The 23,050-nt window shown below is 37.7% G+C and overlaps 1 protein-coding gene across 1 annotated transcript in view; it reads right to left on the reverse strand.

Moving 5' to 3' along the window:
- INO80 (INO80 complex ATPase subunit) overlaps positions 1-23,050 on the reverse strand; it is a 57,985-nt gene that overhangs the window by 28,985 nt on the left and 5,950 nt on the right. The window contains exons 6-24 of the mRNA XM_042038213.1: positions 22,207-22,327; positions 20,753-20,967; positions 19,688-19,741; positions 18,023-18,226; positions 16,554-16,749; positions 16,297-16,364; positions 15,778-15,987; positions 15,107-15,187; positions 13,874-13,969; positions 11,235-11,294; positions 10,502-10,644; positions 9,335-9,419; positions 8,720-8,837; positions 8,252-8,337; positions 7,124-7,291; positions 6,544-6,677; positions 5,675-5,742; positions 4,467-4,560; positions 3,157-3,334 (exon numbers count right to left, since the gene is read on the reverse strand). Of these exons, the coding sequence (XP_041894147.1) occupies positions 3,157-3,334; positions 4,467-4,560; positions 5,675-5,742; positions 6,544-6,677; positions 7,124-7,291; positions 8,252-8,337; positions 8,720-8,837; positions 9,335-9,419; positions 10,502-10,644; positions 11,235-11,294; positions 13,874-13,969; positions 15,107-15,187; positions 15,778-15,987; positions 16,297-16,364; positions 16,554-16,749; positions 18,023-18,226; positions 19,688-19,741; positions 20,753-20,967; positions 22,207-22,327 (2,379 nt within the window). The remainder of the gene's footprint in view (positions 1-3,156; positions 3,335-4,466; positions 4,561-5,674; positions 5,743-6,543; positions 6,678-7,123; positions 7,292-8,251; positions 8,338-8,719; positions 8,838-9,334; positions 9,420-10,501; positions 10,645-11,234; positions 11,295-13,873; positions 13,970-15,106; positions 15,188-15,777; positions 15,988-16,296; positions 16,365-16,553; positions 16,750-18,022; positions 18,227-19,687; positions 19,742-20,752; positions 20,968-22,206; positions 22,328-23,050) is intronic.

The following is a 23,050-nucleotide window of genomic DNA, read 5'->3' on the forward strand; positions in this document are numbered from 1 at the left end:
ACCCCAAACAGTGAGTACAGCTGATTTTTTGAAGAGGAATCACCATTGCAGGCAGTCACAAGAGCTTTCCAGTAAGTTTTATGACAGCAAGCACTGGCATACTGATTGTGGCCCTGGTCAATAGAGGGGTTTGGTAATTATTTCCTGGAAAGCGAGAATAGAAGAAATGGATAAAGAGGAAGTTAACAAACTGTAATTCCAAACCTATGCAAGTTTGTTACTTAATTCTCCTTTGGAAAAAACTATCAAAGACCTAATAAAGACGACTTTAGGGCAGTTGAAGTACCCAGGAAAAAACATAAATAAAGCTTCAAGAAGGTATCCAAAATAAGATAAAAATACTTGTACCTGGGCATTAACCTTGCTCTGAGTGCTAGACTTCTGTGTGCAAATTATGAGCAGGTCACATAAGAAACATCCCTCTGAATTCTGACATATGCAGCTGTTAAGAATTCATGAATGGAGCAGTCACCAGATATAACAGGGACAGTGGAAACCAGCTTCCCATCAACCACACACATGGAAAAGACTGGGTAAGGTTACAGAACTGAACACAGCCACAGCTCTGAAATGGATCACATACCTTAGTACAACAAAGCCAAAAACCAAAGTGGAAGATTGTTAAAAAACAAGAACGTACACATCCACTACAACTATGCAATCCAAAATAAATCTTGAAAGAGGCTCTCCTATACTGCAAACAGAGCTGCACATAAATATGTGTATATTTATGTAAATATATATGCACATCTTAAGCTCATTAAAGCTCCTAAATTTTTAAATAGAAATAAAATTAGGAAAGGAAAGGAGAGAAGGGTTCATGTAAACAGAGCAGATTTCATATTAATTTAATTCAATGTATACAAATTAATACATATTGCGTGGAGGTGTTGAGCAAGGGCAATGAAGAGACCTCACACTGAAAGGGATTTCTGTGTTTACATGATGAAACTTATACTATCTTTAGACAGATATTACTTCAATTTCAGAAATATCCATTAAAAATAAATGTGTTTCTTTTTCTACTGACTTATTTTCATACTTTGTCTCTTGCATCGGAAATGCTGATCTGAGCAGTTAAGAAAAGCCTTTCCAGATTTATACCATTTCGTTTTTCCTCTTTTCTCACCCTCCTCACTCCCTACATGTTACTATCTTACGAAGCCCAAGAGGAAGCCTTGGGAATGCTACGTTGAAAGCTTCTCCAGTTTGGGCTAAGGAAAATGTTAGTTCTTTTCACTCACAATAATGTGTGGTGCTAAAAGACAGGCATGTAAAGGGCAGTTTGTTTTCAACTCTCCCTTTGGTTTTGCACTCTCTAACCACCCCTTTTTTTTTAAGACATTCTAAATGTAAGTTCTGCAAACAATTCTGTAAATACAGCTTATTTTAAAGTGACTTCAGGTGGTAATTTGTCTAACAGGCAGGTTAGAAAACAGCTCTAAAGTATCTGTCATAACTGCAGGGCTATTCCTCCTTTAGATTTACTGGGGTTATCACAAATGCACTGTATTGCACACACTGATGAACTCTGCTCCTCAGCTGGTTGTTTTCTGTATTGAACGTATTAGTTGCAACAGTCATTAGTTACACACAGTCAACAGCCCTGGGAACCCCGAGACACAAGTAATGACATCCTCAAAGAACAGAAATTATTTGGAGAAACCAAATTAATGTTTAAATCTTGCCAGGCTGTGGTATAGGGAGGTCTGTAGCCTATTCAAATACTTTACATTTAATCACTAATATTAAAACCTACACATGCATATTCCACATCTTATATTTAAAATCTATAATCTTAATCCATCTTCTGTCCTTCAGAAAGTTTAATGATTTTGATACTTATACACACCAAACCAAGGGTTATGTAAGGAGTTAGAATGTCTTTCTACATATGTAAAAATGAATGCTACCTCCTCTAAGTGCACACTTCTGATTCCATCTTCTTTACTGCCACACAAATTCTCTTTAGCCATACCGAGAGGACAGAGCTACAGTATAGTCTCAGAGATAAGCACTGCAGGCACTACAGAAACAGCTGACTGTAATCTCCAAAAAACTAACTGAAAGCGAATTCATATAGCATAGACATTTTATTAAGCTAGACATAGAAACACAGAATATTGAAATACCAGCACAGCCAGAGTTAACAGGCACACACATTCACTTGGCTGGCCCTTTGTTTGATAACTAGGAGGACTCATTTTGTTGGCTTTGCTGTTAACGCTGCAAAACATGACACCAAGTCCAAGGTTGGTTTCCTACTGCTTATGCGTCTTCAATTTCAACTTCCTCTACACAATATTCAATTGAATTCTGGCTATCTCCTTTCCCCTTCCAGACTCATGAGCAGAAGCAATATTCCCTAGAGAAATTTGGCAGGATCTCACTGTTTCAGAAAAGATTTTTTTTTTACTGCATATCTGCTAACTGCCCTAGATGCTTTCCTGACTCCACGCTAGCACTTTTGTGAACTTATTTCCCAGTGAACTGAATCAATGGAGCCTTAACCTAACTCAGGAAATCAACTGCAATTTAGTCATAAAAAGGCAAAATCTTCACACATATCCTAGGCAAAAGATTAGCAAAAATGATCTTGCATTACACAGTAATTTGAATACATCTGGAGTCTACCAGAAAGCAGCAGAAGCAAATTTCAGAGTAGAAACACACCACTGAAAATGGTTGTCCACCAACTATAAAACACTGTCAGGCTGGTCTCCGTTTTCCCCAGTTGCTGCAACAATGTATTGAATTTGACAAGAAAAGAGTCGTTTCAGCCAGAAAATGAGCATGTTGCATGCAAAAAACATTAAGAAATTCTGAAGCTTACATATAGAATCCATCCCTGACAAATCATGAGTCTAGTTCTGTTGCTCCTGTATTTACTTTTGGTGCTGCAGTAATATTTTAAAGTCAACTGATTTATTCATTATAGCAAGTTTTGAAATGTATCGCCACATAGGAAGGAGAAAGAGGTTAAACTATTTTCCTGGTCAGCACTCTGAAGTCTCTTAACTGTATCTAAAAAAGCAGACACCACCATCATCCTGTTTCCAAGTTTGTTTTCCCTGTTTTGTAAGGACAGAATGGTTTTCACCATTTCTCACTCATGAGGATTTGCTACTGTCTCCAGATCACAGAAATTTTGCTTACCTGCAGCAAAGTGCAGCTGTGCAAGTTAGGGAAAGACAGTGGGAAATTTACATCAAGCAAGAAATCCCTGTTCCTCAAAAAACATGATCCCTGCTCTTTGTCCTCCTCAGTCTCCATCCAGGAGCGCATGTGATGGAGCCTGTAGGATGCTTTCAGAGACAGGAAAAGAGCTAACCATCTGCAACAAAACACAGGAGAAACATTTATTCACTGCTTTGTGAAAGAAAGGCTTGAGTATATTTACAGCATAACTCTATTTGACAGAAATGTTTTGGTTTTTTTCAGCGTATCAGGCTTACAGTGTCCTGACTTAAAGAAAATAATTTTTGCTCGACATCATCCAATTATATTACCCTGATTTCGATTTTTTCTGAGGTGACTTAACTGAATCTAAGTGACTAAATCAAGATACACTTCAAAGCACTTTATCTAAAAGGGCCAAGCCCCAGTTAGCCACTACTATTTAAAATTGCACTCTGACTTCTCTGTAAATTGCTCTACATATAAATTATGCATAACAACCTGTGTAATGAATGCAGAATTTATCATAAAGACTATTGAGATATACCAAGAGAAATCTGAATTATGTTGCTGTAGTGCAGTCAAGAAACAGTAATTCAAAATAACCATAACAAGGAAAGAATATTACACTTACAAAGCCCTAAGCAAAACATCTCTATTTATTAATAAAGACTTGCTTTTAATCTCCAATTTCTTACAGTCACTATCTTACTTGACTCAGAGTCCTTTACAGAGTACACTATAACTTAAAAAGATCACCTCTCCTTTCGAGATAATACAGTTCATGATGCTATAAATCCACAGTTCTAAGCCTACGCCTCAGAATTCCATTCCATATTAAAAACAAGACATGTGGAAAGTAGGCAATATGGCTCAGGACTGAAGAACAACTACCACACCACAAGCTTATTCCACGTGTTTAAAACGTACGCTCAATTGCAACTGGTAAGAATTGCACTGAACTGACCTTCCAAAGTCTGGATTTTGAGTTTGTTAATGCCAGCAACCTGCAGCATGACCCTAAGCAAACTCTCCTTTTGCCCTTTGACCATCTTGTGTATTTACAATGTCAATTCTTTGTAATGCAGCATTTCTTGTGACAGGAGCATAAAAATTGCATTGCCTAATGGTGCCCAATACTTGGAGGAACACTCTAGACATTGTTCTGGTATTAGATAATGACAGAGAAATTATAATATTAGGAGGCATAGAAAATGCAGGTATCATCTGATATCATCTGTACTTTTCTTGTAATTACTAAAAGAGGGAAAAAAAAAAGTTGTCCTCACCTGGCTAAATGTCCCTGATTCATAAGGTTTGCCATTTCTGCTGGAGAGACATCAATAAATCGGAGGAAAGAAAAACAGCTTTCTTCGTTGATGCCTAGGTCACAGAAAAACTGAAGTTAGGCCAACACATTTCACAGACACTCACAGCTGAAAACTAAACTTGCTTCATAAATTCAGGATACACACTCTACAGCTCATGACAAATTTAGGCAAGTAAACAGAAGACTCTAATTTAACCTAGATCTTTTAGAAATACTGAAAATTCCATCTGAATCTCTGTTGCCTGACCCCACATTCCAGCTCATTTTCCAGTGTGGGCAAGAGAAGAGTGCTTACCAAAAAAACAAAATACATTTTAGGCCCAAGTGCAGACAGTAAGAACATTTGTTCTACTTATTAAGAATCAATAGGCAGTGTGCATATTTGCAAATTCGAACACATATCCTCCAGACAGCCGACAAGAACATGCATGCCTTTGGATGCCTGTCTCACATGCTCCCTCTCATCCAGAAAGTCAAACGGGTTAGAAGGAGATGCAGGAATTGGTAGAGAAAAGCCTTGCTGGCCCACCCATGTGCATTACATAGCCCCAATAGCAGCTGAACAGGTCCATGCTAACAGATTTCAGCACAGTAATGCAGCCACTACCTCTCTTGCTTTTTACATCGGAAGCTTTTCCCATCCCAGTAGCTGAGTGATCTAATTAGCTCTTGTAGGAAAAATATTCAATCATCTATAATAAATTGTATCTGTCAATATAAGCAGCTTTTCTGGGGTTTTTGCTCATTGATAGATTCTGGGTCACTGGCATCTCATCTAGTTTCCAGTTGAAAGCTGGCAGTTTAAGATACTACACATAACGTACTGAAATGAATCCAAGATTTCTTAAAATTGAATCTGTGAAAAATTCACATTAGACTAAAAAGGCAGCACTAATGTCTTGAAGCAAGTTAAAACAAGACAGACTGAATTAAGATACTGAACTGGGATTAAGCAGTAACCAAATAACAAGTTATCCACAGATTGTTCTTCCAGACGCTTTCCATCCTTTCCTCTCTGCGCAAAGGAAATATATGTATAAACACTAACAAAATTCTAACAAGTTTTGATCAGATTATCTCAGAGAACTAATTAATCTGGCCTCTCAGTCCTTCTCCCTGAAGAGGACATATTAAAACGCAGCTTGCTTCCCAGGACTGTAAACCTACCCTTCCTATGGAAGAGAGACTGCTGGATGTGGTCTGGTGCAAATGGCGAAAGTAAAACCCGTAACCACCTGAAAATGAAAGCAACAAAAGCAAACATCATCACTAAGAAGGTGTTAACACTTAACATGTTCAATCACACAATCAGCAGAAGATCCAGAGTAGCCATTGACTCTCCACTGTAAGTATTTTTGCACTCTGAATATGTGGAATTGCATGGCAGTAGAAGGGAAGTGTCATCAGTCTACATGCACTGCTGCTAATTTGACACTGAGACACACCATTGTTGTGGAACTGCATTATATGCTCTAGAAAAGCTGACCTAGTCTTCATACATGTCTTTCTCATCTCTTCCCTGAGCACTTTTCATAACTGAATGCAGACAAAATTAATCAAGAATTGCTACGGCTGGAGAAGACAGCAAACTGCACTTGGGCAGATTGTCCTCATCCAAGGTGAGCATTAAAAGCTGTCAAGGCACTAGCAGACGCTCATGTGACACCATGTTGCAACAGACAGATACAGATAGCTTCCTTGTATGTAAAAGCTCACTGAAGGGAAATCACGTGAGGTTTTTTTGTTTTAAGAATCTTTTAAAGCTTAATTCTACCACACATCATCAGCAACAACTCTAAATTCCTTTTCCTGGCTTTCTTACTCAATCAAAGGGATATTCTGTGATTAGGATTCCACCAAGAAAGAGCATCTATATCTGATGTTTAACAGATGAATGACTAAAAGGAAATGGACTGCTCAGCCAATGTCATTTAAATACACCAGATAAGGGATTTAATTAGCACCTACAAAGATAAAATAAGTGTAAGTAATAATACTTAATAAGCTAAACTGGATAGGAAGTGGAATAGGCTTGCCTGTCCCGTGAGTGGTTAAAGACCCTGATCTGCCCATGACGGTAGATGAACTTGGAAATCTGGTATGGCTTTAGGGAGATGTGAAATGGAGACCAAGTTTCCTGTCGCTCAAACAGCTCTGGGTGATTGCACACCTGTAAGGAAGAGAGCATGTCAAAAGCTGGGAGGAATCAACTTGCAGCATCTACATCCCAAATCAACCGTGACCAATGATCACTAAAACTTTAGTATTGCTTAATATTGCATGGCCATTTTAGTGTATCAGTTCAAATTTGAATATGGCATCATACCCTTTCCTATTCACATAACAGCTATTGCCTCTTTTTCTCAAGTGAATGGCTTCCTTCAACCAAACCAACCTTTGTAACCAAACAAGTCAGCAGATGCATGCACCATTTGGCTAAAGCTCTTCTTCACCCAACATCATGCTACACTGCATCCGAAACACAACTGAGCTGCATGCAAGCTTGCTTGCCTATGCCAGAAATTTTTTTATATGGTGTTTTCTAGAAGCCATATTTTAGTTCTGTGCTAACAAATGATTATACTTCTCAAAAATTATTATTTAAAATAGCCTTACCTTCCTGAACTGCATGACTAGATTCATGAGACTACTAGTGGTGGTCTGTGCTTGCTGAGTAGTGCCCATTGATGACTGCAGGAGGTCATCAATAGAGATTTTGTTTTTCAGAGCTTGGTACAAGAGCTTCTGTCGACTTGTCTGCTGGCAGTACATAAGAATTTCAATCTGCAAAATGATAATGAAGATTTAGCCACTTATATCTCTGAAATATTAATGTACATAAAGCTGAGAGAAACACCTTGAGAAAAACACAAGCTTTCTCAAAAAATACATTTATAGGCAGTTGCATTCAGATCTGCCTTTCAAGATCTAACTTGGAAAGGACTTAACTGATAGGGGGGTTTTGGACAGCTTAGGTAATGATGTAGGAGACAGACCTTTAAAAGTACATGAACACAACTAAGTAAACAGACAGATTCTTAAGAAGCTGTGAAAACATCACACCTCTGCAGCTGATCAGTTTAAAATCTGACTTCAGTTCTACCATCCTACAGTTCCCCACTTAGAGCAGCGATAAGGAGTGTCAGCAGCCAACAACAGCGACGGGTGCATTGCACAACAACAGTGGCTGTGGGAAGTCCACTGAAATAAGCACATCGGAACAAACCAGATGTCTCTCAGCCAATGGTGCCAAAACCTGGGGACTGCTGGCAACAAGATCATCTAGTATTGCTAACATCTGCGTGAAATTAAGAGACTGATAAGAGAGAAGAATATGATGTTGCCACTGTGTATTTCTCACTCTGTACAGGCAAGCAAAAAAAAATTCCTAAACCCATGCCAAATCCTTCACAAAGACAACTGGAAATATTTATCACCCAGTCATTGCTGTATCAATCTCCTTCATTGCCATTAGTGATACTTCTGTCAAGTTAACGATTCCATTTTTAACTGGTAACAAAATGCTTTCCCTAGAAAAGAAGTTTGTTAATTAGGGGTTCTTCAGTTACATTCAAATCTAATGACATTGCTGGGATGTGGTGTAAGAAAGCAAAGGTCCAAGAAAAGTCTACAGTGAAATTCCAGGTATGTAGACTGACAAACAAGTTAGCAAAAACCAGATAAGAGAACAGAGCCATGACAATACAGCTGTAATACTCATTCCAGAGAAATCCTTTTTCTCACCTTATCTGACAGTTCATTTTCCACATCCTTCTTGATTCTTCTCAACATGAAAGGCTTCAGGATCATGTGCAAGCGGGATAGCTGGTCTGAAATAAAGAGAAGGGGCAAGAAAGAACAATTACTTCATTAAGGAAGAAAATTATATGGTGTTTTACCACAAATGCAGTCCCTTACTGCTCAGCCATTTCCCCCCATGTGACTTCTTACAGCATAGAGTTGATACTTCTCTGTTGATTTTTTTTTAAATGAGTGCTGTGCTACACTGTTTTTCTATTCATTACACATGCAATACTACAGTGAGAAACACAAAATTTAACATAAACTATCAACAACAACCCAATAATGTTCCAATCCCATTATGCATCTTCAGCTTTAGATGCCATATCTCATAGAAAGTTAGCCATTGTTAGTTTGAAAAGGAAACAGATTCTTAATATAAAAATGACAGCAGTTACACACTGCACTCACTCTCGTCAATGGCAGATTTGTTCTCTGCATGGCTCTCTATGTCCTTAGAAAACCACTCATTGAACTCCTCATGGGAATCAAACAGTGTTGGCATGATAAAATGCAGCAGGGCCCACAGCTAAAAGGAAAGGAGAAAACACTGGATCATCAAGTCATCCTACTGCGGACAAGGTAATTGGGGATCCCAAATCCTTGCAGCTCAAAATCGCTTTACTAGAACATGAGATATGGCAAAATTAAAAAAAAAACCCAGCTGCATTCTCTTCCCACCTCCCCAAAAAATGCCACAAATATCAACTTAACAAAACCCCATTAGAAAGCAGTAAGAAACACAGCACAATTACTTCAGCCAACAAAAGGAAAAGTCACTACAATTAGCTTTCATCCTGTAATCTAAGTATTACTTCAAATATCTTTAGTTTTAGTTTTATTTGAATGTGTAGCAAGTTTCCATATTTTTCCCTCCCAGAGCTGATCTTACGTTTGTTTGCCAGTGGTTTGCTACAAGCAGGATCCCACAACCACACAAATACAACAAGTTTCTCAACTGTTCACATATACTTAGTATGTATTCTTGTTATAAAAAAAAATCCACTCTTGTGAGCTTCCAAGTACCTCAGCCATCGTGTTCTGGATTGGGGTCCCAGTCAACAACAATCTGTTTCGACACTGGAACTGCAGTAGGATTTTCCAACGAACACTGATGAATAAAAGCAGGAAAAATCATTTCTAGAGAAAACTGTAGAATGATATGAAGCATAAGGTATTTTAAGACCAATTGCTTTCACTGGGTTTCCCAAATGAGCTTTGGAAGTCACTGGACAAAACTATTACAGCTGTTCCCCATTCTTTCAAAAGACAACTAGAGGAAAAAGCAGCCTTTTTCCAATTAAAAAAAAAAGAAGAAGAAAGAAGCATAATTTATTCTATTTTTCTAAGTACCTTTTTACTTATTTTTAAAACAAATGCTTACTAATAAAATCTCATTATCAGAATAATTAACTTTGCAAAAGAAACAGTTATTTTGAATCAGAATGTTATGTATTTTTCAGACTTTACAAGAGGAAATGTATAGGCTACTGTGGCAGGAGTGCTGAGCTATTCATTAAAATCCTCTTAGAGGGGTGGTTTCCCAAGAATGCTGAAGAGACAAACTTCAGTCAGAATGAGCCTACATCTAAAGCAGTCCTCAACTTACTGTGTACAGTGGCAACTTGGACAAAGGTTATGGGAAAGCAATTGCAAAAGTAAAGACAGACAAATCCATTACTTGAAAACAAACAGAAAATTTTCTGGCATAGAGTCTCATGACACAGATTGGGCTTTATTGCAGCCAACAGTATTCATGGGGTTCTGACCTTCATTCACGTCTGGAAGTGCCACTGAACAAGGAATCAAAACACTGCATTTAATGGAGCCAATATAAGCAATATAAGCTAAAGACTACAGACCATTCACCAGGTGGAATTTTGTGAGTAGTCAGGAGGGAAAGTGAACAGCGTTTCAGTGTTTTGTTTAACTCTCCTGTACTCTATACAAAGTTTCTGCTCCACAGCTATTTTTTAATTACATTTTACATATCTGGAAAATCTAAATGCAAAAAACGTAATGAATCAATCCAGTGTCAGAGAGTTATATAGATATTTAACTAGGTTAGGTACTTAAGGGATCTTATGTGTGTCAATCTTAACTTCTATAAGTTTATTTCCTCTTGATGCTTTCTTGATATTCCTCCAAGAGGCTGATGCAGAGAGAAGACTTTTGTTCCAGTTAGTTTATTACCTGGAGCTACTCTTGAGTGCTTGTGCTTCATCCAGCACCATATACTGCCACTTCACTCGCTGGAAATACTTCACATCCTGCACTACCAGCTGGTAACTGGTGATTACCACATGGAAAGGAGCATCCTGAGTATACAATGTCTTCTGTAACCACAAAAGGAGAAACAAATGCCCCACACAATGTGAATACATGGTCAAGAGTTCACTGTCATTTCAGAATTCTGTTTTACAATCTTCTCATTACTACTACACTTTCCTCAGCTGACTTTCTAAATTAATTATATCACAGTTACTCAACTAGTGGACCTGGACTTCAGCCCTTGAACAATTTCAGACGCTTCTTAACATGCAAGACAAGACCCAGGTACTGAACCCTACAAAATGCTATTGTTAAATCAGGAACAATCTGACAGGCCTGCAGGGATTCTGGATTACGGCACCCTGAGTTAGGTTACTCAAACAGAATAAACAGTCCTTGACACCAAAACTTCCTGCTTCATTTACAGAGCTCTAGTTCCTTCATCTCAGCTCCACACTGCATTGAATTGTCCTGTATGGTATTGCTGTTCAGCACAAGAGAAGTCTTCCACCTCATTATCTTAATGAAAATGCTACTACAGGGATGAAAAAACTCTGCATCCACACATCGTTTAGTTTGGTGACGTGTAGCAACAGGTTTTGGTTTACCCAGCACAGAGAAAGATGGCCAAAGCACACGTTCATGCTGGTATTACCTGACTCCAGAACTTCCTGATCACCTTTCTATCATGAGGATTTCCCCAATAAGGTAGCACCTGCAACAGTAAAATAAATAGAAAGACATTATTTTCAAACAAAGACACCAGCTCTAAAATTTCATCATCTGTAGTCTACAAAGTGACATATCTCTTCCTCCAAAACAACAAAAAGGGAAATCATCTTTTTCACCACACAGAAAAACCAGAAAGCATTTTAAAATACTTTAAAACAGAGCATTCCAGGAAAATGTATCAAGCAACTTGTGGCCTGATCAAGCTATGCTGAGAATCTACAAATGCCCATTAGCATGTTATACCTTCTAGCTAGGCTTTTCTAAAAGTTAAAAATTATACTTCGCTTATGTAAGAAAGAGGTCTGCACTTAACTGCTACAGTTAAACTTAGAGGACTAGAGGGCTTGTTGTCCTGTTTAACAACCCCGTATTTTGTATTTCAGAACTGACCCCAAAAACCTGAGATGAAGTTAAAATGTCTGGCCTGGATATATTTAATATAAGAATTTTAAAAGCAAGCACTACTGCCAGAGAAATCTGTTAAACTATCTACCGTTCAAAATGTCATGGGTCCTATTAACTCAGACCTCTGCAGAGCATCGATTCCTGCCACCGGTTAATAACATTGTACTGCCATCTCCTGCCTGATGGAAGGACTACAGTCAGCTAACACTGGGAGGTCTGGGAGGGAGGAAGAATGCTGCTTTCTGAGGCGGTAAAAAGTCCTACAGCTTCAACTGACAGGTTCCAAAAGCCTTTAATCGAATATTCTTCCTACTGTTCTAAAATAAGGATGCTTGCAAAAAAACCAGATGGATCGAGAAGTGATTTGTCTTTTAGTTTACATATTCTGCCGTGGACATAAATTCACTGTGATTTACTACAAGCAAAACTGACTGCACACTTCTGTTTGATTAGAGGCAGAAAAAAAAACTGGTTGAAGAAGATTGATCGAAGTTGTAAACATGTGACAGTAAGTTTAGAGAATTTCTTTTTAAAACATGTTTTGTTCCATGAATGGGGTGAACATTGGCATGCAGTAAGATCAGCATGCGAAAGAACAGCTATACAATGATATAAACAGTTTGGGGTATAAGTCAAAAAAGAGAAAACTATCTTTTCACAAGCATCCTGACTGCATTTTTCAAACATTTTCTGTATTTCATTCCTGAGAAGGAGAAAGCATAAACAGTTGCTTGCCTATTCTATATAATGAATTGATCAAAGGAAGTGAGAGAAAGTATATAGAATGTCCAACAGCTCTCAAGTTTTCTAATCAAGAGCCCCTATTATTCTGGCCTATGAAAATACATGAACAGATTATTTTTAGGTTGTTTTGGGTTTTTTTTTCTGAGTACCTCCTCAATAACAGAAGTGTTTGTATTTCTTCGTTAGTTGCTTCAAAGGCTCAATAATGCCATTTTATTCCAAAATATAAGTCACTTGAATAATCCAGTACTGAACTGTGCTCTAGCACAACTTCTCCTCATGCAGATACCTCAAACTATACACACCCTCAACCAACAAAAGTCTCATGAGGGATCTCTCTATTTGGTAAAAACTAACTCCTTTAACACTGCCCTGCCCCAGATCAAGAAATCAAATATCACCTATAGTAATACTTTCAAGTTTTTTTCCTGCACTTATTTAAGTAGCCAAGACATTCAAACAATTAGCCTGATGTTACTGGTATACTGGTTGCTCATAACTAGGCGTCTTCTACTGTTTTCTGTAAAAAGGAAAATCTGATGTTTAAAAAGAACCCAATCAAGACTTCTTCATATCAAAGGTTACTGTGTTAACAACCCAAATACTTAAACTGTGATCTGTTCCTCTTCGCAGGTGTAACTGCAACTTCTGACACTTTTGTCTATCATGAATTCTGGAATTCCAGCACTGTTTTAGCAGTACACATTTATTTTCAAATTTTCCTTTGCAACACTTCAACGTTTTCCAGTGGGAGACAGGTAAGCAGCTTGTTTTTCAGTAACTGGTAGTTCCTTGCTTTCTAATTTACTATTTACTATTTCTATTTACTATGTTTTCGCATTCACAATATACCTGAAAAACTCAATTTGTTTTCTTCTAATCTTTTTGTTCTTATCTATTTGTGCTTCATTTCTCTCCTTTTTGTTATTAACTTGTATGTCCATGGTTGTTCTGTTTTTCTGTAACAACTACATTTTGCCTCCCTCTCACCTGTTTAGAGTTTGTTCACATACAATCTTTATCTGACTCAAATTCATATGAATGACTGAAAACACAGCTCTAACCCTAAAGACATTATATAAAACTTGGTATGTAATTCCTGGTTCTGCTGCCAGACCCATATGTTAAAATTATACATCCACTTGCTGACCTACTACAATTCCTTACTGAGAAGGTGTCTTTAAGCCGATGCAAAATGAAAATCATGTGATTAAAGTAAGAATATTTTTAAGCCCTAGATAACTGAACACTCCAGAAAAAAACAGGATGATGGAAAAAAATATCAGAAACAGGCTCATTACAGAGTTTCATATTCCAAGGTCAGTAAGCACCCAGATGTGACACAGAACTCAGGAGAACAAAACGGTTTGCTCTTGAGAAAACAGAAAGAACTTCCTTGGACACGTTTATTACCTTAAATTTAGGTACAAATCTGGCAAACTCCTGGTGCCAGTTGTTCAGTGTAGAGGCAGGTGAAATTATTAAAAAAGGTCCCCAGATATTCTCCCTCTGGAAAAAACACATAAAAAATTAAATTAAAAAAAAATAATTGAACGGAACTGATATAGAGATGGTTTGATAGGGCTTTACATCTACTGAATGACAGTGGCTACACAAGAGGGAACTGTATGCAACCTAGCAAAACTCTCCCAGCACAGCAGGGTGATACAAAATCAGAGCAGATCTAATGTTTAACCAAGACTTATTTCATAACAGTGAAGTTGTTCCCAGAACAAACTCCTTTGTTTCTGAGAGCGGCCACCTTCACGTTACAAACAGCCCCTGTCATATTCATAAGGAAAAGAACTTCAGATGGCATTGAAAAGCTTTGCTCTGCCACATCACACATTACAATACCCTCTGGTGAACAACTGAGCTGATCCATTAATATATTAGCAGTTACAAGCTTGCCCTCATAAGGGAGAGGCAGGAAAAATAAAGCTGTGTGTAACCTTCCAAAAACCTCAAGGTGCAGTGTCACAGGGAGACAAGCTTATCTTCTTATTCCTTCCACAGAGATGAGCTTAAGAGCCTTCAGCTCTGCATACCTTTACAGTATTTTGGCCAACACTACCAGGAACATAAAGAAATGCACACAATTGTCACTTGGTCACTAGTGCAGCTAATTTTGCTTCTAGTATCCCTTCATTGGTATGTCCTACCTAGGGCAACTGACTTGATTGCAACCAACCTTTATTTTTTTGAAATAAATGTACATATTTCTGCATGAAGAAGCAAGTTCCTGTTGCTTACTTTGTTTTGTTTGTCTGCCCTGGCACAGAAGAATCACTATGCTTCCTAAAAAACCCCACTGAAATATGGAAATTAATGCTAATTGTCATGAAGCTCAGAATTTGAGCCCTTTGATATATAAAACTCAGTGAACCATCAAGTGTACAACTTGTTCCCTCCTGAGGCTTTTATATTCAGTGCAAGTGAGAAGATAATACTCTCTGAATAAATGAAAACTCTGAAGTACAGACATTCACACATATTTACAACTATTTCAATGGCTCACTTGAAAACAATGTATACAACACTTTTTAAGACATTTAAGCTTTGTAATCCAAAATTCATTTCCAACATGTGAAAAGTATGCATCTTCTATTGAGCAGACTACCCAGGAACAAGCTATAATCCACCTACCTCAGCCAGATGTGCAAGGAGAGCAATACTTTGTACTGTTTTACCCAGACCCATTTCATCTGCCAGGATTCCATTGATGCCCTGCAAAAGATCCATAAATAAACACCTTCACTTTACTACTTTTTAATCCACAAAGGACTGGCAGAACAGCTGCCACTAGATTTAGGGGGAACAGCCCCACTGTAACAACTCTGACACTCCGAAACTTTATCATCTCTTACATCTGCTCCTGAGAGGTAATTGGTCTCAACTGTATTTCTTTCATCCCTCAGTCCAATTCCTCCCCTAAGCCTCTCTGCACTTCATGATCCCATAGTGACCCGGGCACACTCATAAGGACAAGACTGCCTGCAGTTTACCAGCTGACCCAAGCCTGAAACAGTACACAATTCCAAACAGCAAAAGTCTCCTCCATGTATGATCTAAGTGATGAACAGTTGTACAAACCACACAAGAATACTGAACTCAATGCCCCATTCAAAGCTGTTATGTTCTAAATAATCAAGAACACTGGCATGCGGCCTACCTAGTATTTTCCTTTCTTCTAAATACATTAAAGATCAACTATAAACAGTCTATTTTTAAAAACAGGACATTCTTTTGGCCAACGTTACTCTACTGACTTAAATAATCCCAGAAGTTTTAAAAATTTGCAAGATGTACTAACATACCTGCTCATATAGGTTGGCCAGCCAATTCATGCCTTTCAGTTGATAACCTTTCAGTTTTCCATTGAAAATGGTAGGCTGTGGAATGTCTTCTCCTGCTCGAATAGATGGGTTTGCCAAACTGTAACTCTCTCCAAATCCAGTACCAGACTTGTTAGCAGCCCGTAGAGCAGCTGCCCGGCTCTCCTTTGCATCTTCATCAAATGATCTGGTCTAAACAGGAAGAGGAAGGTATGCATAAGATGGTGAATACATTACCTTATCAAGAAACTGTAAAGCAAAAGGCTTTACAACTCACATTAAGACACAATACTCACCAGAAACCATGAGAAAATGAGCCTGTTCCTATAGCCCAATCTTTATACTCTGGTTTTCTACTTGTTTAGCACAAAATGAATTAAATTCAAATCTGGCCCCCAGGATTAATCTATTTGACTTGGCTGCTATGAAAGATCCTGGTACTTTGGCCTCTGCCAATTACTTTACTTTCTCTTCTATTTCATGGATCCAAAAAATACATACCCGGGCCTGATGAATCTGGTAAGCATCCTCAGCATTCTTCAGAGCTTGGGCCTTGTAATAGTTGCTATCTGAAAATAACACACCCATGTTAGAGCTCTGCAGCAGTAACCACCCAAACACGCAGATAAATCCCAGTATTTGCAGTAGTCCTTCTTGCAGAGAAGGATGTTGTGCTTAAAATTGTTAAGTTTGCACCATAACACAGTACAGTAAATTTCAAAAGAGTGCAAGGAAAGGACTATAAATGAATCACTTACCATAATCTTCTTGGGTGATGTTGACCACTACTCCTCCACCAATATCGATCTGCCTTTGGGTAGAGCTGTCCTCCAGTTTGCGCAGGATTTCCTCCTGTATCCCATCGTGTCCAATATCTCGTTTACGACTCATAAAATGGGCATATAATTCAGTTTGTGTAATCAGGAAGTTAAGTTTTCGCTGCTGTCTCTTAGCCTAAGAGCATTTACCAAAAACAGATGAAGGGGAAAAAAAGACAGGACAACAGTTCAATGTTTAAAATATAATTAAACAAAAGAAATTCATCTAATAATGTATCAACAACTAATCTATCTAGATTATATTAAACACACCACTGTGCTAAGTGCTACATTACTAGTTGCACATAAGAACACTGACCACCTCCATAAATATCTGTATTAAAATATAAAATTGTTGTAAATAAAAAATTCTTTTAAATTCAGTAATCATGACAAAAAACCATAATAAAAGAAAATTCAAATGTTTTGTTTACACTGAAGAACTAAAATATCAACAATAAATAGCAGGATTTTAGCGCTTTATAGTACAAGAACTCAGCAGTTAAGAAATGCTCTCATGGCAACCTGACTCCCACATTCTGTTACTTATTAGTAGAGGGAATTATGGTAGTACACATGAAATACATCAATAGGTACTACAGTTGAGATATTATCATCACTCAGCATTCAGCAAGACATTGCAGAAGCTCTGTTCACCCTTAGGCTCTGGCAAAAAATGCAACAGTTAAAATTTGTCTATTAATCTAAGTGAGCAGAAAACTTCACAAAATGCTTATGAATTTGCAAGAATAAGAGGAACACAATAAACACAAGCATAATTTAAGCATAAAACTAAATATAAGGCATTCTAAAGATTCAACCTTTCCTCATATAAGGTATACCCATATAAAGTAACAACCTCAGATTCACTAGAGAGCTTTTACAAGGAAACTTTCATAAATTCAATCCCTTTTACTCTGTAATGGAGTTCAGGAAGTTGTCAGTTGGCCAACAAAAAAGCAAGCACAGAAAAATTCTGTGACCCATACATAAATGACAGTATCAGTTTACAGCAGTGGAAAAAAAGGACCAGAAAAAAATTCAATGTCAATGAAAAAGTGTCTTCCCTTCTGGACCCAGAAAGATGAACAAACCATCACAAAACATTGGCCCTTACCAACATTGAGCTGTGTATGTCTGTGAGACATGCACTGCTTCTCTAAATCCTTCCTCAATTTCACTCAATTATAAAGAATTTATGCAGTTTGAAGGTGTTTTTTTAATTACCTCTTGCTAACATTAGAAGAATTACATAAAGAAAAAGAAGATGGCAGAAGAAATATGTGGAATAGCACTGAAACAGAACAAATAACTGAATTTCATGGCTTGGATTTAGAAACTCAAATTATCTAGTCACTTCTGTGTCTCCTCAGCAGATTAATTATCAGCAATCTGTTATTTTGCTATACCTCTCTCATCTCCTCATCCAGCTTGCGTTGCTCCAGAGCCTCCTTCTCAGCTCGTTTCCGATGCTCTTTTTCCACCTTTTCATACTTTTTCCAATAGAGAAGCATCTCCTTGGTGAGACGACGTGCTCGTGGTAGAGTTTCCTTACAGTTTTTCTGGGCTTGGATAGCAGCTCTACGTACCTCCCTCATGCACTGGTGGGCAAGCTAGACAGGAATAAGATTTGGGAACAGTGGTAAAATGGGCAGATTGTAAAGAAAGCCAGCAATAAACTTATCAGGATTTAATTACAACCAAGTCTGATCCTTCAAAAGAGAAAAAACTGTGATACTTTACTCAGCAGCAATGCTTCTGAAATGGCATGAGAGAATATGATCTTCCAAAAAAATGCTGAGATGATGGAGAAGACAAAACCTGAAGGCAGTTTCAGCATGGCATAATACTTAAAAGACTCATCTGAAGGATAGGTCCTTGAAAGGGACTCAGAAGAACAAAATTCAAGTCTTGCCTACAGCTCTGACTCACCTATTTTTTGACACTTTTCCAGAGTTATTTTTCTCACTTTTCAATAAGAATATACTTAATCCTGCAATAGCAGTATTGGTGGAACACAATGCTGTTCACATTAATACAAAGAAAAGTGAGGGAGCATTCTACAGTCTTGCTACCATTTCACAAAAAAACATAAGAAAATGTAATTTTTGTTCTAGTATAAATAAATTGATGTCATTGTCATAACGGTAAAAATTGCTGGGTTTTTTTGTTGTTTGTGACAGATTATTTTCCGCCACTAAAATTTGCACATCAACAATTCTAACACAGATTTCAAATGATAAAATGAAGGGGAAAAAAAGCGGAATTTTAAAATCTGTTAGGTCCTACAACCAAGTTTCTTAAACATACACCAGCAAGTCCCATTTTCTGCATCCCATACAAAGAAAATGCTCCCTCTCTCAATAATGTATACACAGAACAGGAAATTTCCCACATCACCTTGTCTCTAACAATTCACAGTCATATACTTGATTACCTTTTTCATCATTAGCCATAGGAATGAATCAGACACTTGAGCATAACACTTGAAGAATGCTCAGAAAACTATTACCAAGTATTTGTAAGCAATGTTTTCTAGGTACAAACAATGCCGCTTCTCAGAGAAGACGGATGAGAAGATGGATTGCTTTTGCAACTACTTAAGTCAAAAACTGCTTTATTTTTAATCTCAGGTCCTCTATATATTTATCTAAATTAAAGCACTTAATATTCCAAGAGCCCCTTTGATTTCAACCAGAATGCTTAAAGCCAGCAAGCTTTAGATAGTGAATAGACGGGCAGCTCAAAAGTCAAAGTGCACCAAAGCCACTAATGTACAGTATGAAAGATCAGTAAATTTAAAACTTACAAACTAAATCTTTTAAAAGCCAGAAAGCTCTCATGAAGAGAACTCATGTTGCTTGTTTCATCTGTTGCTTATGAAACAAGACAAAACGACACACCTAAAAAATTAAAAGCCCTATAATAAATGACAATTACTTGTATACAATGCTTTCTTCTACACTGCCCTGCTAGTATAGTCAGTATTGTAAGAAACAGAAGAAACATAAAGAGGTTACAGTTTGCTTATTATATGCAGTACAAGTAACAATATGAAACTAAACACCACCTACCTTTTTGCTGTTGGTAAGGAAGAGGTTGCGGGCTGAAGCCTTCTGTTTGTATGCCTGTAAAAGAACACCATTTGTAAATGAGTTAAAGGGTAATGGTCTCACAGTATTTTAAAAGATCACTATCTAGTCCTCAATAGGTACATGTGTCAACTTCAGTCATGCACAGTTTTATAACTGAGAATAGGTATTGTAAGTATTCTTCATTTTGACTGAAACAGCTTTTCATCCTTAAATTACTGAAGGCATACATAAATGTATTCCCTCAAATCCTGGAGGAAGCATGCAAAACACCTCCTTTTTCACAATTGTTTCTTTAATTACTACTATTGCAAAGCAGGGTTCTCCCATTTTTATCACTGAAGCAAACAATATTTTCCACTCTTCTCCAAAGACATTAAGAATTAATGTAGATCATGTTCTTCACATGATCAAAATCAGTCTTTCGAAAAAATACAGTCTATCTCACTGTACATATCCTTTGTTTGGCTTTTAAGTTCATAAAGGATGATACAGTCATGACTTGCTTTAACTTCCTAGAATTCAAAGTCTGTTAACTGTGAACTCCAAAGAGCAGGTTCTAAGGTCCACTCTGACCATCTCAGAAAATTATCAACAGTGAACCCAGCTTTCTATTTCAAATGTGCCTGAAGCTTGTCCTGTAAACAATACAATACAATAGCTTGTTTCTGAGGTAAGGTTTGAAAAATACAGGTGATATGACTGAAACACTCCTTTCCTGAACTTTATGGTAAACCTAGATACTGGTTTGCTCTAGACTGCCATCCTGCAGATCAGTGTGAGCACCTGCTAGAACTTACTGCACTTTTCATTGCCAAGGGTTGAATAGCCACGGCAAAACACTGCATGATCCATTTAGATACCACTGGTGATATTTCAACCACACGTTGCTTATGGATTACAGAATTCCAGTTGGGTCATTAATGACCAACAGAAAAACCAGGTCTCACTTTACTCTGTTTTTCTAAGTGCCAACTCCCCACTAAGTTAATTTTCTATTTCACTTTCTTGTATCATCACTGATCTACTGCCATTATCCAAGCTCACCTTTGGCAACTCCTTTTTAACAATGCTAAGCCACACTTTCCGCCGACGTGCATTAAGTTGCTCAATAGAAAAATGCTTTTTCTTGGACCCAGGTGGTGGTGTATCATGGGAAAACTTGGCAAAAACTTTGGTCTGGTGATGGTGGCGTCGTGGTGACTCCTCTGACGAGAGTTCTTCATCCCGTCTCCTCTTTTTCTTTACTTTTTTCAACTTGCCTGCATGGCAACAACAATCATAAAAATACATTTCTATTTTTTGGGCACATTTAGTCAGGCATCTTTCCTGAGTAAACTCTTCTAGTCAATTTATATGTGGAACCAACAAAAAAGCTGAACTTATCCATGTTTGCCAATTCTGGTACAATTCATTTATACTATTAGATATTTCCTCACTACTTTATAATGGAAATATTTTCCTGGTTAATAGATGGGTGAAATGAAATTACTTCCACCCAGGGAAACATGCTTTGAGAGTTAAAATATCTAGAACTTGGTGCAATGTTTCTTGCTTTGTGGCAACATTCTACTTAAAGCTATGTAAAGGTAAGACATTTAAAAGTGACAACATTATCATTTGGTACCATAAGTCTCAAAGCAAACTTCTTAGCGAAGAGAAGAAAGCATTGAAAGAGACTGGCATGTTGTCATGTCATACCAGCCTTCAGACGAAACTGATACTGGTATCAGATATTAAAAATATTCACTGTGAGTATGCAAAATTATGGATGCTGCAAGATCAGTGGAGAAAAAAACCACCACAGTTAAAGGAATTTGCAAAAAGAAAGGAAGACAGCCTGAAATAACCCCTTTAAAACACAGCTCAAAGTAAAGTCCTTGCAGTAAGAGAGTTCACCTTACACTGACAGTTCGTAGCCTTCTCTACTTCCTTGCAGATTTACAACTACTGCCAGCCCAAACAAGAGAGGAAACTGTACTTCCTGGCAAAGTGCATCTCAGAAACTCCAGTTGTTACATCAGAGATATAATTCTATTTTAACTCATATCAAACATCAATTCCAAGTTCCCTCTATTTTCCAGAAAACACTCTCACTCCCTGTAACTTCCTGTTCACTAGAACTACATATTCAGGAAAAACTGCAGCAGGTACTGGGTAAGTTCTCACATTTTTCAAGGACCTACTGCGCTTTCAAAAAACTCTCGAGTAAACGGACCGTGATATGAAACAGTATTTATGGATTCCAAACCACTGAATAAGGTTCACAAAGAAAATCTTAAGCCCTGAACTCTCCAGTCACACACCTTTTTTCCACCCTAGCTTTCTAGAAGCCAGACAATAAAGCACAATATTTTCTGAAGACATTTTTCTTTGTCAGAACTTGGTATTCCCCTGCAAAACCCACAAGTTTTGAACATCTATGTTTAATCAAAGGAAATTATGCAGGAAAGAAGTTAAATCACAGCAGCAATTTCAAAACATGAGGTTAGTGACTTTACCTTTTATTTTTTTCTCTTCTTTAAACTTCTTTTTCTTAGGCCCTAGCAGGTGGCGCTGCTGCTCATAGTAGGGGTCGTAGGTAGAGAGTAGCCCCGCGCTGTAGTACTGGTACTGCTGCAACTGAAGGGTGAAAGTGAGCAGGTAACAATGACAGTCCCTAAACAAGCTCAGATCCTGAACATAAATAAGAGATCAGGAAATATGCAGTTCTCCATATTTTGCATTTGTTATCAGCATCAGAGTGTCTGAAGTGAAACCACTGCTCCCAGGGGTGGCCTCCAAGTTCTGCACAGGGAACCAAGCCCACCCAGTTAAGTAGGAGGGAAGAGCAGGCAGTGAAGGTTGCACTTCCAAAACATACTGCTCTGTCTTTTCCACACAGGTGCTGCCCAGCAAGACAACACATTACATGGACAGGTCCAATTATGGACCTAGTATTTGTTTTGCTTGCATTCCCAAATTAAATACATGTTCTACTTTATCATTCCAAAGGATGTAAAAGGACAGGTTTAAAGAAAAGGCATTTAAAAGATTTCCACAACGACAAAAAACTTGAACACTCAGACCATCAAGTAAAAATATAGCTGCCTCAGCACTTTTTCCCATAAATGATCGAAAAAGCCAGTATATTACCAGCATTATTCAAATGAAGTATTGAAGAATTCCACACAGGTTACATATAAAAAGGCAAATTAAAGACAGTACAGCTCAGAAATTAACTGTTTAAAACCTAAGCATACTTTTAAGTTAATAGAAGATTTTTGAAAAGTGAGACCATGAGCGCAAACAAACTTTCTGAGATACGTTTCCCCCCACAACTCTGTACTGCTGATCTGACAATAC

This window comes from Corvus kubaryi, unplaced genomic scaffold, assembly GCF_017639235.1.
Source record: "Corvus kubaryi isolate FWS band 111438036 unplaced genomic scaffold, C.kubaryi_AGA036_p1.0 37392, whole genome shotgun sequence".
NCBI classification, from domain to species: Eukaryota; Metazoa; Chordata; class Aves; order Passeriformes; family Corvidae; genus Corvus; species Corvus kubaryi.